The 18277-nt window shown below is 42.5% G+C and overlaps 1 protein-coding gene across 1 annotated transcript; it reads right to left on the reverse strand.

Annotated features, from left to right (window-relative positions):
* Positions 1-11193: 11193 nt before the first annotated feature.
* On the reverse strand, positions 11194-17821 carry LOC126323183 (uncharacterized). Its single transcript, XM_049994613.1, has 3 exons — positions 17719-17821; positions 13860-13945; positions 11194-11845 (listed from the first exon to the last, which is right to left on the reverse strand). The coding sequence occupies exons 2-3, from the start codon at positions 13932-13934 to the stop codon at positions 11639-11641; spliced, it is 282 nt and encodes a 93-aa protein (XP_049850570.1). The 5' UTR covers positions 13935-13945; positions 17719-17821; the 3' UTR covers positions 11194-11638.
* Positions 17822-18277: the final 456 nt, after the last annotated feature.

Raw genomic sequence — 18277 nt, forward strand, 5'->3', positions numbered from 1 at the left:
CAGAGAGGAGAAAAAGGAGCTTGGGTCATGAAAGAGTGCAGAAATGTTTGTTGGGTGCTCCCGTAGACGCGGGCGGGTTCTCGTCGGACTGTGTACCTCAGAGCGGGCTGGATTTTAACTAGCTGCTGGGATTCTAGTGGTAACTTGTTTGCCTTGTGTTTGGAGGCGAAGACTGACATTTTGTTTCTCTTCTGTCAGTTTGAGGCACCGTTGAAGGAGACGAACCTGGGACACTAACTGAGGAGATGGTGTCTGAGGGCTCGGCTTCGTCGCACGCTGATGGCACCTTCGTTCACCACACAGCGAGTGGAACACCAAAGAAGAGTTAAGCTGGTGAGGAACATTCTTTTTACAACTGAATTTGTGGACCTCAGCTAACTGTTGTCACACATTTAAGCATCTTTAGCTCTGTCCCTGTTATTACAAGACTGTTTACCTTTGCAGGTGTTATCATTCCTGTAGCTTCCCTGCCAGAATAACGAAAAAAAGGTTATATGTGTTAAATTACCACTGATTCGATGATTATATGTTTATAATACATTGTATCTTGGATTCTGACATTATTTGTTGTTACTGGATTTAAGAAAGTGTTTTACAAGGTTGAAGGTAGTTGAAGGGAGTTCGACTTTCATAAAGTTGCAGCGCCCAGATACATTTTGACCGAATCTTATTTTCTCTCAGTGCCTAAACGCCGGCGACACAGCAGTTGTACACCAGTATGTGTGCTGAAGTGCGTAATACTGAAACAGGAAGCAACTGAAAGATGAATGACAGACAGCTGTATTGTTACTACTTTTACAGATTCAAAAATTTTCTTATTCAGACTTATGAATGCTTCTTGTTGTCTGTTTTGTCACATTACTTTTATTGACTTTACTTCATCTGTTTGCATGCTTTATAACAATGTTCCAAATATTGTGCCAATCCTCTACAGCCAGTTTAGTGTGACCGTGTATTGCGCTTGGTAAAATTATTTTGGTGCTGCTGGAGTACGTGACTAGTACTTATGATTGAAGCCACGCGCTAATAATATTGTGTAGACACTACGGGTTCTGTGCAGCCGTCACCTCAAAATAGTTGTTTTTCTCTGAGAGATTCCACTCCCAGCTCTTGGCCCTCTACCCTTCCACTAACCTGTCAGCAGCGATTTCAAACGAAAGGCGTTCAACTTTCACAAAGTTACAGAGCCCAGATACATTTTGACCGAGTCTTATTTTGTCTCAGTGCCTAAACGCCGGCGACATACCGAATAGTATTCGGCAGTTGTACACTAGTGTGTGTGTGTTTAAGTGCGTAAAACTGAAATAGGACGCAACTGAAAGATGAATGACAGACAGCTGTATCATTCAGAATGCAATAGAAATACTCACACTGACGATACGAGACTGTATACATCACAACCCGAAACGGGTTGTGATACATATAAAGAAACAAAAAGCGGATAGTTGCTGTACTTTTCCCGTGCCCAATGGCTATGAAGTTTTGTATGTGAATGCGCTTCCAGTTAATTCGATTTTTCTAATTTATGAGCTCTGATCAATGGTACTTGGTCAGTTATTTCATTTCGTTTTATGGTGCTGCGATTATTATTTTAGAATTTTGTTACGTACACCTAACCACTAAAATACTAGTCACGTTTACTAGTCTTTGTGTGTGGAAATTCATGAGCTTATCCGTAAAGACCCGCTATCATTTAAAAAATAATAATAATTTAGAAACTTATAGAGATGGGACATCGGGGTGTGTTGTAAAACTAAGCACCTCTTAAACTGTTTCTTCTGTATCGCCAGATTTCAATGTGGGCCCCACTCGCCGCTCGCCGATCATCAAGGTGATATTCGAGTTCAAAAAATATGTTCCAATGTGTATGAAATCTTATGGGACTTAACTGCTAAGGTCATCAGTCCCTAAGCTTACACACTACTTAACCTAAATTATCCTAAGGACAAACACACACATCCATGCCTGAGGGAGAACTCGAACCTCCGCCGGGACCAGCCGCACAGGCCATGACTGCAGCGCCTAAGACCGCTCGTCTAATCACGCTCGGCGATATTCGAGTACTGCCAATGTGCTGGTCAGTACTGCAGCATCAACAGTTCTGACTGCTTCATTGTGTTGTGTACATTCGATCCCAAGAAAAGAAGTCTATAGCGTGTCTTCGGAAAGCTCAGGGACCGCGCGCTGGAACCATCAAGACACATTCGCCTCTCAGGAAATGAATCATTCTGCACGATGAAACTCCAACATGGGGACTATGATGGACGGCTGCAGCTCTTCGAACTGTGGTGGCAGGAACTGTTCGGGCATGTTCACGTAAACGAGTCCTATTATTGCTTTCTCAGCGCAGGAAAACGGGCCTATAGTGCTTTAGGCTACACCAGACTTCTATCATAGTTGTGTTCAAGTGTACTGTATGGGTTTTCTGATTCCTAAATCCTAATACTGACTTACACATTCAGAAATGTGGTACGTATCTTCATCCGAAAACAGGCATTTTTCATATTGTCTTTGTCAGCTTTGTGGAGGCCAGCATGGAACACAGGAATGCATGCCGCAGCGGCTGCTGTGCTGGGACCAGCTGCACTTTGTACGCGGAAAGGCGTAACCGCTGACATAACGCTTTATTGTTCAATGATCTTGCTTCTTGAATTGGCATGATGCACGACGATTTGACTTTTATTGGGAGCCAAAATGTAGCTTGCACGCTGTGAACACTTGCCTGTAATAAAGGGGCACAACCACTGAGAGGAAGGTCTTTGGCACCACCTATCTTGGTAAAGTTTGAAAACGACGTCATTATGCTTGTTTCTGCAGATGCTCGACTCAGATTCATCTTAAGGAAAGGTAACTCATCCACGAAGGATGTGGCTTATAAGGCGCTTGTTCGACCGATTCTTGAGTATTGTTCATATATCTGGGATCCCTACCAGGTAGGAGTGATGTAAGATATAGTGAAGATCCAATGAAAAGTGCTGCGTTTCATCACAGGATCGTGTAGCCGGTGCGATAGCGTTAAAGAGACGTCAACCGCCTCCATTGGCAGACGTTACAAGAGAGGCGTTGTGCATCACGCAGAGATTTACTTTCCAGGAAGTATCGGACACCATATTACTTCTCCCCACATACGTCTCGCGTAATAACAATGAGGAGGAAGTTCGATGAACTAGAGCCAATACAGACGATTACTGACAATCGTTCTTCCCACGCGCTATTCGCGAGTGGAACAGAATTGAAGCGCTCAGTTAGTGGTATAAAAGTACCCTCCGCCATACACCATTATGTGGCTTGCGGAGTATGATGTAGATGTAAACTGTGTCCTCCCAGACTGGTGTCGCTAACTTGGCTGGTATTTATCCCGAATCTTTTAGTGACTAAGATGTTGATGTTTGGATTTGGCAACGATGGTGCTAGAGTGTGGCTGGATGCCCTTCCAGTCGCCACAAAATCCCGTTGTCCCCTTATTTCATCAGATTACCTATTTGACGCTCTTTTCTTTGCCACGTGTAGGTAACGATTATTATGATCACTATGGTCTTGTGAAGCGATAGTCACAGTGTAGTAATTAACTTTGTTCTTGATAATATCTCGTGTGTAAGTTCGTATCGAGATCTATATAGACCCTCGTTCAAGGTTCTTTGATATAGTTCTCGCAAACATTGACCGTAGGCTATTTCCTATACCGTGGACAACGCTTCGATCATCGCTTTGCGATGAGGAAGCCTTTAGCTTCATCTGACGCCTTCGAAACGGCTCCAGCGAAGCATGGTTCGCTACTTTCCCTACCCACGAAAACACATTTGTTATTAGGCCTTATGGTTCTGCAACATGGGTTAGTTCTTGGAACATATTAACAGTATTTGACAAAGGAGGTGTGTTTTAAGTAATAGTGCTCGACACGTTTTACGTGGGATTGATAATCAGTTCAGGATTTTCCTACATGAGCACAGGGGCCGCCTGAAACCACACACTGGCTGGCTAATGTAGCAAACCGACAGTCACTGCTCCGATACGGAATATCGATGTTGATCTGGCTTATCTACCTGTCTATGAAGTTTGAACATCATGCGTTACGCTACACGTGCAAATCTTCTTCCGCCTCCTTTACATTTAACGTCTTTTCACTAGAATGGTGTGTCTTATTTTACCATTGTATTACGTCGATTCAACCAAACAATTGGACAGAATTTTTGCCCTCATAAAAGTCCGATTAATTTTCTTCAAAACAGTTTTTACGGTCGCATTGATAATAATTCTATTATTTTGTTTCCTAGAAGGAATCTCTTATTTTGTCTTGGGCAATAACGAACCCATGTACATCATTGTAGCCCTCTGTCATATAGCTTTTGTTGTTGTTGTTATTGCGTTCAACTAGAATGTTACGGGCAAGGGGGACTTTTCATTCCATTCTGCAATTCTAAGTTTTTCTTACTGACAATCAATCAGGCATGCGACTTATTCAATCCTTAACCTTATCATCTGTTCCCGCTTCACATCTGTATTACTTCTTGTTTCCCCTATGTTAATGCTAAAGAGTTGTCATTAGCTGCTTATTGGTATTATAAATGATTTTAATGAGATGGTCTTTATTGGTTTTTCACTGCCTTATATCCACTAGTTTTTGCTGATATCCTAAGTTACATTTCTTTTTGTGCGTCACGTCCAGTCTTTCCGATTTTGCGAAGATGCTAATACATCTGTCATCGCAGTAGGCATTGTAAGGTTCACTTACGTCATTTTGGTGTAGCGATTTTTCTAATTTCTTGCCTCCATGACGAAGTTTAAAAGCAAAATTCTGGGTTCAAACTGTTTATCGTGTCGTGGAGTACGTACTCACTTGAAAGCTGACGTCCCCGAGACGACAGAGAGTACAGTGTCATGGCTGAAACCGGGGTCAATGAGGCATCAGTCAGCGCACTGCGGGTTAGGGCGTAACCCGCTGCGTTACAATCGCAGCAAGAATTGAGCCTGAGGAGCAGCGTACGAAATAGCAATGTCTGTGCCATTAAGAAGCACGATGCAATGTTCCTTTATTGCATCGTACTTCTTAATAAGACACGTACTGCTGTTACGTGTTTATTCACGAATACCAGGCCCAGGCCCTCAACTCTCAACAAAGCTGTCTTTCCTGGACAGGAATGTACGTAACGTAGGAGTGCAGGCTGTGACACATGGACGGACATATGGAAATTTGGGATCGGCTGTAATTCGTGCTAGGATGACTGAAGTGGTTTAGGCAAACGCTTACGGCAATGGGGAATCCGGGGTCCAGTCTGGTGTTTGGCGCCGTGCAGGTGAGCGCCACAATCAGGACTGCATACGACCGAGGCACACAGGGCCAACACCCGGCATCATGGTGTGGGGAGCGATCTCCTACACTGGCCGTACACCTCTGGTGATCGTCGAGGGGACACTGAATAGTGCACGGTACATCCAAATCGTCATCGAACCCATCGTTCTACCATTCCTAGACCGGCAAGGGAACTTGCTGTTCCAACAGGACAATGCACGTCCGCATGTACCCCGTGCCACCCAACGTGCTCTAGAAGGTGTAAGTCAACTACCCTGGCCAGCAAGATCTCCGGATCTGTCCTCCCTTGAGCATGTTTGGGACTGGATGAAGCGTCGTCTCACGTGGTCTGCACGTCCAGCACGAACGCTGGTCCAACTGAGGCGCCAGGTGGAAATGGCATGGCAAGCCGTTCCTCAGAATTACATCCAGCATCTCTACGATCGTCTCCATGGGAGAATAGCAGCCTGCATTGCTGCGAAAGGTGGATATACACTGTACTAGTGCCGACATTGTGCATGCTCTGTTGCCTGTGTCTATGTGCCTGTGGTTCTGTCAGTGTGATCATGTGATGTATCTGACCCCAGGAATGTGTCAATAAAGTTTCCCCTTCCTGGGACAATGAATTCACGGTGTTCTTATTTCAATTTCCAGGAGTGTAGGTTAAGAGGTGTGTGAGCTTAGGGACTGATGACCTTAGCAGTTGAGTCCCATGGGATTTCACACTCATTTGAACGTTTTTTTTTTAAAAGATAAGTTTTCCTTCTTCTGCTTGGCCATAAATTCAAAGGTCATGCTTTGAGTTCCAGTCTGGAAAACACACAATTTTAATTTGCCAGGAAGTTTCATACCAGAACAAACTCCGGTGCAGAGCGAAGAATAACTTCTGGAAACGTACCTCCTGCTGTGGCTAAGACTTGCCATCGCAATAGCCTTTCTAGAGTGTTAGCCCCTCATATTTTTCAGGGGAATTGTGATGTTAGAAAGGTAGGAGACGAGGTAGACGTGAAAGTATAGCTATGAGGACGTGTCGACTGTTGTGTTTGAGTGGGTGAGTTGGTAGAGCACTTGCACGCGAAAGGCGAAGACCCCAGTTCGTGTCTCAGTGATCATTTTGATATGGCAGGAAGTTTCAAGCAAATATTTGTGATGTCGGACATTTATTCAGTACAGCGAGATATTGATAAAAATCTATTGAAAGTAATGAAATATGTATAAAAATATAAATTACTTCAGTGTCCATAAATATTGTCTTCAAGCTTGTGTGTTACATGTTTATGTTCTTAGTAGATGTTATGACGCAAGTAGGTAGCCTTATGTCCCAGGGAGTCAAATGTTGTATCCTCGTCGCTGAAGATAAATGGGTGGAAGGTGGCCAAATGAACGTATCGCGGTAGGAATCTGGGCGGCCAAGCCATAGAATAACTAAATGCACTTTAAATAAATATAATTTACTCAGCTTATGCTAAAGATCTGCTACACTGTCAACGACTTGTAGGCACTGTGGCTAGCTATAAGAAGAGGCCCAACACGGGTGTGCGCCTATGTAACACTGAATGATTGCCGATATTATTTATTTTTATTTTGCACGTATAGTTCCGTAGGACCAAATTGAGAAGCAAATCTCCAATGTCATGGAACGTGTAAGTTCATGAAATTACAACATGAAACTAATAACACATTAAATAAAATGTTTATGAGCCCAAAAAAGACATGCCATAAGTTTAAATAAACGCAATGAACAATATAACACAGGAATCATCTTAATTTTTCAAGGAACTCCTCGACAGAATAGAAGGAGCGTCCATGATGAAATTCTTCAGTTTCGATTTGAAAGCGCGTGTATTACTGCTAAGATTTTTGAATTCTCATGGTAGCTTACGGAAAATGGATGCAGCAGCATACTGCATGTCTTTTTGCACAAGAGTCAAGGAAGTGCGATCCAAAAGCAGGTGGGATTTCTGCCAAGTATTAACTGAGTGAAAGCTGTTAATTCTTGGGAATAAGCTCATACTGCTAACAAGAAACGACAGTAAAGAATATATATGTATTGAGAGGCTAATGTCAGAATACCCTGACTAGCGGGCAACGGTCGGCAAGAGGTTCGCGAACTTACAATAAAATATCCTTTGAGAGTGGGAAGAGTTACTCAAAATATAATACCATACGACATAAGCGAATGAAAATAAGTAAAGTAGACTAATTTTTGTGTCGAACGGTCACTTACTTCAGATTCCGTTCGAATAGTAAAAATAACAGCATAAATTTTCTGAACAAGATTCTGAACGTTGGCTTCCCACGACATCTTACTGTCTATCTGAACACCAAGAAATTTGCTCTGTTCAGTTTGAATAATCAGAAGCCCATTCTGTGAAATTAAGACGTCAGGTTTTGTTGCATAGCGTTAGAAACTGTAAAAACCGAGTCTTACTGTGATTCAGCGTCAGTTCATTCTCTACAAGCCATGAACTTATGTCATAAAATGCACTATTTGAAAAATGGCAGCATAAATTTTCTGAACAAGATTCTGAACGTGGGCTTCCCACGTCATCTTACTGTCTATCTTAACACCAAGAAATTTGCTCAGTTCAGTTTCAATAATCAGAAGCCCATTCTGTGAAATTAAGACGTCAGGTTTTGTTGAATAGCGTTAGAAACTGTAAAAACCGAGTCTTACTGTGATTCAGCGTCAGTTCATTCTCTACAAGCCATGAACTTATGTCATAAACTGCACTATTTGAAACAGAGCCAATTTTGCAGACAACATCCTTTACTACCAAGCAAGTCTCATCAGGAATCAAAAATATTTTAGAATAACCTGTAATATTAGATCGCATATCATTTATGTAAATAATAAATAGGAGTGACCCCAACACTGATCCCTGGGACACCCTGCATCTAACCATGCCCCACTCAGACCCCACGTCACATCCATTCTCAACACTGTGAATAATGACCTTTTGCTGTCTGTTGTTAAAGTAAGAGCTGAACAAACTGCGAGATACTTCCCGTGTTCCATAACAGTCCATCTTCTGGAGCAATATTTTGTGATCAGCACAATCAACTGCATTAGTTAAATAAAAGAAATATGCCTAGCGTTCGAAACCTTTTGTTTAATCCATCCAGTATCTCACAGAGAAAAGAGAATATAGCATTTTCATTTGTTAAGCCATTTCTAAACCCGAACTGTATATTTGATAGCAAATTATGTGATATAAAATTATCAATTATCCTTGCATACACAGCCTATTCCATAACTGTATCAAAGAGTAATACCATAGAAATAGGCCTAAAATTGTCTACATTACCCCTTTCTCCCTTTTAATAAAGCGGCTTTACTACTGAGTACTTTAATCGTTTAGGAAACTGGCCATTCCTAAAGGAAAAATTACAAATTCGGTTAAGTACAGGGATAATATGTTCATCACAGTACTTGAATTTTCTACTAGGCACTCCATCATATCCATGAGAGTTCTTAGTCTACAGTGATTTAATTACTGACTTGTCAGTATCACAGAGGAGCATTTCAGACATCAGTCTCGGAAAGGCATTTTCCAAGAGAGTTATATGATCTCCTGTAGAAACTAAGTTTTTATGTAACTCACCACCAATGCTCAGAAAATGATTGTTAACTACTGTACGTATAAAAACTTAACAGTAACAGAAGTATTTTTACTACGAACGGAATTTATATCGTCGACCTTGTGTTGCTGACCAGACACTTCTTCCGCGATTGACCATATGGTTTTAATTTTATCCTGTGAATTAGCTATTCTGTTTTTGCCTTCCTAATGACTTGTTTAAGCTCCTTACAATACTATCTGTTACGGGTTAGTGTAGCTTGGTTGTGACTTCTAACACTTGGACACAATTCCCACTTTGCTCTACTTGATATCCTTATGCCACTAGTCAACCACCCAGGCTGCATTTTACTACTAGTACTCTGTTTAGAACGTTCTAATGGAAAGCAACTCTCAAGGAGCATGAGAAATGTGTTAAGGAAAGCATTATATTTGTCATCTATGTCATCGGCACTTTAAACACCCTCCTACTCATGTTCCTTATCGAGGTTTAAAAAACTCTCCATTGCCGTTGGGTTAACTTTCCTAGATAGTTCATAATTATATATAACATTTGTTTGAGTACAAAAGCCGTTTAGCATTAAAATTTGTGCATGATAATCTGAAAGGCATTTCACCCTTTTACTAACAGAATGCCATCTAGTAAAGAGGAATGAATAAAAATACTGTCAATGGATGTGTTACTGTTCGCCTGCACCCTGGTTGGAAAGAGCACAGTCTGCATCAGATTATATGAGTTTAGAAGCTCTTCCAAATTCCTTTTTCTTGCACAATCACATGTAAAATTAATATTGATGTCGCCACATACGAATAATTTTTGGTACTTACTATAAAGTGAACCGAGAACCCTTTCTAGCTTGAGCAGAAAAAGTCACGAGTTAGGGGACCTATAAACAACAACAATTACAAGTTTAGTTTCACTAAATTCAACTGCCCCTGCACAACTATCTACAACTCGGTGTAGCGTTCGGCACCAAATAGCAACTAAAAGTAAGTAATCTTGAACTATACGAATGGTGTCCAGATGGCAGTCGCTGAATACAGCCTCATGGTGGTCTTCATTCATTGGCGGCCTGGAGGTTCTTCATTGGTTGCGATGTCCAAAGTGCAGCTAGCGGCGCCCGCAGGAAATTTTGAGGCGTCGGCTCCGGCAGTATCGATAACCTACGGTACTACAGTATAACAGGTCCCTTTTTACACATCAGCAGTAGTCAGCCAATATTTTCTTGCTCAGTGTTCTTTATAACACTGTTCAATATCTTGATGTAATAGATCCCCACGTTCACTTATAATAGTTCCTAGATTCTCCACTTACTAATCCAGGTGATTGCAGAGAATTTTCATATTCAGATAAACGTTTTACCAAAGCTCACAAGTCCACAACATTCTCCAATCACGTCTGCATAGGTGTTTTTGTTGTCAACAAAGTTCCTCATAGTTTCCTTAAAATGAAACCTAGCTGCCATTTCCTTGCTGCTCATATTCCTAACGAATTCTTCGTCACTGGCAACGATGCAAGTTTGATGTCCGTTCAACACCCTTCTTTTGATCTTCTTGAGCGACGAAGCAGAGAAAGCGGAGACTGTGGTTGCAGACAATTTCCATTAAAATTCAGTAATGTTGTCTAACTGCTGCATCAAGTCATCTATTGTGTATAGCAGTGGAAATTTTATCCTGCTGGGGCTAACAACTAGATAATTAACAATAATTGCCATCTCTGCTTCCACAGTTTTACGGATGGGTCACTCCTCCTGTATTCAGTACTTCTGGTGATCTTCAATCGCATGAACAGATGGTGACGTTTCTCTTTTGTTACAGTAGGAAACTGACTATTTTCATAAATAGACTAATGTAACATTTGTGCTCCTGGTATTTATCAAATTGGGTTTATGCATTACTTTTATGTTATTATGCATTATACAAATTAAATATAGATTTTTTTCTCCTTAAGTGAAGCGCATCTGTGTGTCATGTTGTGTTTCGTATGACAGAAAATGTAACTAACCTGCTTAAAAAAAATGTTTTGCGTAAACTTTGCATGACTTGTTTACACTCATCCTGTTTTTTAGGCCAGGAACATATTTCACCTGCTGGTAGAGTGTATCACGCATTTCTTTACCTGGCGTGACGTATGTGTGACGCTCCGCCGACTGTAGATCTGGTACAGCAGCTTGCCTTCGGTAATTTTTTTGGTGGTTTTCCATACAAATCTAGGCAAACGCCTATCTACTACTAAGAAAATACAATAAACAAAAAATTAAAATGCGATGACACAAAGAACGTGAGTATTTGTGAAACAGGCATGGCAGTCGATGTAAGTCATTAAAGAAATACCAAGCAGATTTTTATTAGATTTTTATTAAACTAAAAATCGATAAATTAAACTAAAAACTTTGGTAACGTAATAATAGGCAGTACACCTTGACCAGAAGAAGGGGTCGGTTGGTAGGACATGTTCTGAGGCATCAAGGGATCACCAACTTAGTATTGGAGGGCAGCTTAGAGGATAAAAATCGTAGAGGGAGACCAAGAGATGATTCAGAAGGATGTGGGTTGCAGTGGGTTCTGGGAGATGAAGAAGCTTGCACAGGATAGAGTAGCATAGAGAGCTGCATCAAACCAGTCTCAGGACTGAAGACCACAACAACTTTGGCATTACGGAAAAATGTTGGTTCGACAACTGGCAGCTTCGGCATTTAGTTTCCGAAGAGGCGTCGGACGCTGGTGAGCGGCGAATATCCAGACGCGACGCAGCGGACGTGCTCGGCTACCACCTGTGAGAGAGGCGGACGCCCGCCGAGTACTTTGGCTTGCCGGCCGCCGGCCCGCGGTACACCCTCTGCCAGGAGCCGTCGGCGTCCACGCGGGTCCTGCCGTCGCCGCTCTTCCACACGTTGCCCTGGCCCTGCACCCCCACCACCGTGCCCACGCCCTTCTCCCTGTGCACGTCCACGTCCACTCCGCCACGGTCCTCCTGAAACGAAGACATCCATCCGGTAAGCAGGTTCATCGGCTTCTCCGATTTCAAAAAATGAGCTGCACCATCTGATCCCTAACGTTGACATATTTCTTATAGATCTTATTCGAATACATCATTGACAATACTATGGGATGTCAATGAACACAAAATGAATCAAATGAATAAAACAACTTATCGTAAATTTCTTTATCTGTATTACCATCACCATATTTGTTTTGGGTGTGCTTAAAGAACTTATAAACAGTCTGTGTGTTTTTCCTCGTGCCTAGAAGGCAGCCAGCGAAAAACGAATCAATCAATAGGATCGCAAGCAAGTCAGCTTCTGAAATATCGCGCCATTTGTACGACGCCATCCGTTGCAATAGCACGACCTAAGCTACCCGCCCTCCGAATGGATCCCCATCTCCAATAGTTTATAGACAAACATTTCATGCATTATAGCCTATACAGAACCAAACCATTAAACTACGAAATAACCACAAAATCAAACGACCGCTGTAGCACACACACGAACTAAATGACATTTAGGAAAGAAAATACACTAGCCACATCTACAGCAATAGCAAACTAGCAAAACGTGATACACAGCTTGTATGTAACTTACGAAGTCATGATTCGAAGAATATATCGATGGATCGCGTTCTTTACTAATGGCGACTTCCCTCGAACTCGCACGCGTATGACAACGATTACTAAACACGTTCGTTTGAGGAGACTCCGCCACTGGGTGCCGTTTGTGTGCTGTACGTAGAATACGAAGAGGAACCGGCCACTCTGATAGCATTGGTAGACACGTAAGTCCCAACAATCTTAAAGAAGTGTAGTGGGGCACGCCCAGCAAACTAAACATACGGCCACTGACGCCAGTTTATTGTAGGCATATGAAACGTGTTTACAGCTAGACCATAACTTCCTAAGCACCGAATGCATGCAACTCAGCTTCCTCTGTTCATTCACGAGACTCAGAAAACTGTAGACATTGCACTACTAGTTGTTGCCGTGTTTCTTCCGGTTCAATAAAGGCTTCGGGTTAGTGCAGAACTGTCGCCCGCAGTATGAAATACGAGCTTAAGCAACTTAGGAGAGAGATCGATACATTTAGTAAAGATGGTGAGACATTCTCAAGGGCGAAAGTTGCATCCTGTGTGCCTGAAGTGAGCGTGAAAGTTGCTGTCTTCGATGCTCAGCAGATACATAACAGACGCCGTTTGTAGCCCCCAGAGACTGGCAACAGAGCGGTAAAATCGTTACAGAATTGGTGCCTAATAGGAGAATACTTGTTAACGACTATCGCTTGGAGCAAAGAATAAATGCAATAATAAGGCACTTAAATCGCATTCGACTACACTGTTCGCGATCAGATATTCGAATGAGTCACAATCGTAAAGCACCCTCTAGTATGTGACCGACGTGATTGAGGATGAAACGATGAGAAAATAAAGCTGGGAGAAGCTATTTTCACAATGAGATTTCACGGATGGAAAAGGTCACTTTCAAGTCGCGTTCGACGGTTTGGGGCTATTACCAAATTGGAGCAGCTCAGGTTTGTGTAGTCGACGCGAGATCTTCGTATAAAAACTCATTAAATGCCTATAGGAGGTACCACAAGAAACACGTTGCACATCATATAGTGCCATACTTTCAGTAACTTGAGATTCAAAACGTACTACGTCCTGCAACATACAGCTTGAATATTGACCAAAACGGTAAAATTAGATAAATTATATGTAGAGCCACCGACACATTCACTCTCCGTGCAGTAGGAAAGAGGGGGAAGGGGAAAAACGATTCAGGTACACTATAGGCCCTCATACAAAAAAGTGAACAACGGCTTACCGAAATTCAAATTTAAATGAGGATTTAAAAGTAATCCTGCGAAAGAGTCCCATCTTGCATTTGTGTTTATTAATAAATTTCATTGTCTTGGTACACACCATAGTCGATTACTGGAGGGATTAAGAGTTGTTGCTACCAGAAAAAGGAAGTGTACGAAGAGTAAGGCGCTCACCTTTTCCTTGGGTGAAGGGAACGCGCAGCTGAGCGCTATGGCACTCAGTAAGACGAGGAGCACCGCTGCCTTCATACTGGTTCAATCTGGAACGGAAACATTTACGGTTAGGTTAGCACTACATTAGCACGTGAACGAACACTTGCCAATAAACGTCCAATAATGATTACTTTTGCTTAAAGCTTAACATTTATATATCTTTAAATATCCAGCCGCCTTTTGCATCATGCCTAAATATCCATCTTTTAAAGAAAGAAGTATCACTGTCACGATACACTCTATTCGGACACCCTTACGTAATGTGAAATTGAACACTAGATGCTGTGAGAGGCGAACCCGCCAGTGTTAAAGGAGGTGGGGAGTAATCGGATATCGCCTGAGCAAAAAATCAACTAGGGACATTTGAGACCTTCTGAAGCTGCCTAAGTGGACTGTTACTAGTGTGATTCTGAAGTAGAAAAACAAAGAAACAACCACAGCGACATCCATAGTCACCTCAAGACCAGGCAGACGTATTGGCGGACAGGGACCGTCGAACATTGCGGACAGCATTTGTAAAAATAGCATGAAAGCAGCACACGGAATTACTCGAGAGTTCCAAAGTGCTACCTGCAGCCCAGCTAGAGAGTTAGAAAAAATTGGGTACGATGGTCGAGCAGCTCCTGATCACCACATGTTTAAGAAGTCATTGCTGGGGGACGCGTGAGGTGACGTAAAGACAGACGCCACTGGGCAGTGGCTCACTGAAAACAAGTGGAGGGATGAATCACGCTGTACCCTGGATCAGCCCGATGGAAATGTTTGGGTTTGGTGAATGCATGCAGAACGTTACTTGCCATCATATGTAGTGCCAACAGTGAAATACCAAGGATGTGGTGTTAGAGGAGGCTGAGAGTATTGTATTGTGTTGTCAGTAACAGTGACAGCAGTAAATTGCAAGCGGGTGCTGTTCATGGTCAACGTGTGGTATCCTCATTAAGCGTATGAAGGATATGAAGACATTTTACAGCACTGTGTACTGCGTGCCGTAGAGGTACAGTTCGTAGACAATGGTTGTTTACATCAATCCGACGAAGCATTTCCTGTCAAAGAGAAGCATCTATGAGGCACGTTCCTGAGGCAGACCTGCTTGCCGAGAGTACCGACCTGAACAAAATGGAAGACATTTGGGATGAGCTTGGGTGCCGATTTCGCTCAAGACCCCAGCGTCCAACATCACTTATTACTCTCTGGTTTCGGCTTTTGAGTAAGAATGAACTGCGTTTCCTCCACAGACACAGAAACACGTAACTGGATGTTTCTCCAGCAATGTTCAAGCCTTGTTAAAGGCGATGGATGGACACACCCCACGTTAATACCGACTAATAGTAACTGGATACTTTTGGTCAGATAGAGCACCTTCGATCGTGTGTAAAATGTATAAGCACATTCTTTAGGTGGAGAGCCTTGTCCATGTGAATAAAAGAACAGCGAACAGCAGAAGGAAACGGAACCGTGTGAACTCAACAAAAAAATCTACATTCTGTGCTGCATAACAGACAGAAATCATAAACAGAGTGTCGCGTAATAGTTACGAACTAGTCCTGTTTCTTTTTTTTTTTTTTTAAAAAAAAAGATTTGGCAATCACATACATGAAGTTTCCCTCCGAGTTCGCTAGATTATCGAGAGTATATCTATGGACTGAAAGGAGGAAGACGTTGCTGTGATTAGAGAGTATTGCACTCGCTGTTGGATATCTTGATATGGGAACTTAGTAACACATTAAAATTGTGTGCCGCACCGGGTCTGCAATATGAGGTCTCTTGTGGACAACGCTATTGGCATCTGAGCTACTCAGGCGTAACTCACGAGTCTCCTTCAACATATCAATTCTTCCGTCACACCCGTGCTTCGTTCCGCAGGCTGAACCAAGCGGAGTGAAAGTTCCACTACAGAGCGAAAGATAGTTTATGTCAATCATTGTTTTAATGAACCGTTTCAGGGGAACAATAGCGCGATTTATCGGTTGACCACTCATATCTCGCCTGTATTTCTGTTAGTGCTTCGTTCTAAATGACGTAATAAATGCCTAGGCGTTAACATTGCCTTCCACGCAAATGACAACTAAGAAATTTCTCTTAACTTTTCCGTCATCACCAGTGTGTACCTACAATGAAGTGGATACATTAGGAATAAACAAATAAGGACTATGTTGGAAACACAGAAACAGCTACTTGCTAAAGAAATAAATGGTTGAGAAAGTGAACGAATTCTCTTATCTGGGCAGCAAGATCAAGTAATATATCCGAAACAAGAGATCCGTCTAAGGCAGCGGAAGATTGGTTGATTTGGGTGAGGGGACCAAACAGTGAGGTCATTGGTCCCATCGTATGGAGGAAGGATGGGGAAGGAAATCGGCTTTGTCCTGTCAAAGGACCATCCCGGCATTTGCCTGAAGTTATAGGAAAATCACGGAGAACCTAAATCAGCAGCCGAAAGCAGGTTTGAACCATCTTCTTCCCGAATGCAAGTCCAGTGTGCTAAAGACTGTGCCACCTCGCTCTGTCAGTGGCGGAAAAACACATTTTCAATGAAAATGGACGCCACATTGACACGAATTCCGTAGTGTTTTTATGAAACACTGACCGATGAGAAACAATGTATGCAAGTAGTATATGGCCTATGGAGGAATTGGAGAAACTGAAATTCTAAGCATCCGATATCTTTTGCAACAGAAGAATGTTAAGTGTCTGTAATAAGCGTATTAAGGAGTCCACCGAAAATCCGATCACGAGAAGAGATTGGTCACAGAAACACTCCTAAGGCAATCAGGAATAGGCAACTTGGTAATGTAAGTAACAATATCTGGACAAATTTGTAGGGAAAACCCAAGTTTAAAGATGTGTAACACATCAATAAGTTTTTACTAGATAAAGATAGATGAAACGGTCCGCGCAGCCTGAAAAGTCAGTCGGGAGAATCAAACTAGCCACAATATTGAAACTTCCTGGCAGATTAAAACTGTGTACCGAACCGAGACTCGAACTCCTTTCTTTCAGGAGTGCTAGTTCTGCATGGTTCGCAGGAGAGCTTCTTTAAAGTTTGGAAGGTAGGAAACAAGGTACCCTGAAAAAAAAAAAAAAATTAAAAAAAAAAAAAACCTGAGTAAAGGAACCAACGATAAACTTGAACGGATGTCTTATGACATCCGCCCAGACCAAACACAACGAACAATACCGAACAGAATGAAGAAAAAAAGAAGTTGGTAGAGCACTTGCCCGCGAAACGCAAAGGTCCCCAGTTCGAGTCTCGGTCCGGCACACAGCTTTAATCTGCCAGGAAGTTTCATATCAGCGCATACTCCGCTGCAGAGTGAATATGTCATTCTGCTAGCCATGTTATTGTTGATTTAAATTTTATAAAACAGCTGCTATTCATAAATCGCCTGGTGTTCTTTAGACAATCGGATTTTCATGTATAAAACGCTTTCAGGATCTGATTATGTTGCAAATGAGACAATATGTTAAATATTTGATGTTACGCGTGTAAGCAAGAAAAAGTTTAGGAAAGGTCTGAAATTGTGTTTACAGTTTTTTGAAAGTCACTAGGTGGTCTCTTGGATAATTTGCGCGAGGTTAATTACGCTGCTTCACGATATGTACACAGTTTCTAACTGTACTACTGGCGTACACCTATTAAACAATTTTAAATTTTCAAATTCGATGAAAAATTGTATGAAATATTGAAATTAAATTTTGTTGCCCCTGGACGCCGTCACATATGCATCCTGCGACTAGGACCAAGCCTTGGGTTAGCAGTTTGGTAGCACAGATAATGAGGATCTGCGTGTTCACAACGTCCAGTGCTGTCTGAACTTACCGGAGTTCCTGGTGCTGCTGCTACTGTGTGCGCCGGGGCCGCTGCCTTGGCTTTACTGAAGGTGTCCTGCGCCTGCTGCCGTTTATACAGGACGGCGATAGTGCGTATTTCCCGTCGGTTCATCCCCGGCCGGTACCTCGGCGGCACCGCTATTCGAGCTGAGCCGCTCTGGCCCGGGGCCGCGTCACCGTGACGTCAGCCTGTTCCACCAGAGGCTGCGTTTCACGCGGAGCGCTGACAGGGTCTGACTCAAAGAGCGAACGGCCTTGGCCTCGCAGGCTCTCCGAAAAACCGGTGATAACTACGTGGGGGAGAGGGGGATTACTATCTTATTAACGCCGCTAGTTTCCGGGACTGTATAACATCAAAGAGCCCGAAGCCCACATCGTTGTTCCGAGAATGGCTTATGAAAGTAAGATGATGGATTTCTAGGTGAGTTTTATAGCTATCTACGCGATGTACTGACCGTACCAGAGAATTCACAAGCTCTCCAGGGATTCTAACCTACCCGTGTATAGCGGCCTGCCACTTTTAAATGGTAAGAGACTGAAATCACGCC

Source organism: Schistocerca gregaria, chromosome 2 (genome assembly GCF_023897955.1).
Source record: "Schistocerca gregaria isolate iqSchGreg1 chromosome 2, iqSchGreg1.2, whole genome shotgun sequence".
Classification (NCBI taxonomy): domain Eukaryota; kingdom Metazoa; phylum Arthropoda; class Insecta; order Orthoptera; family Acrididae; genus Schistocerca; species Schistocerca gregaria.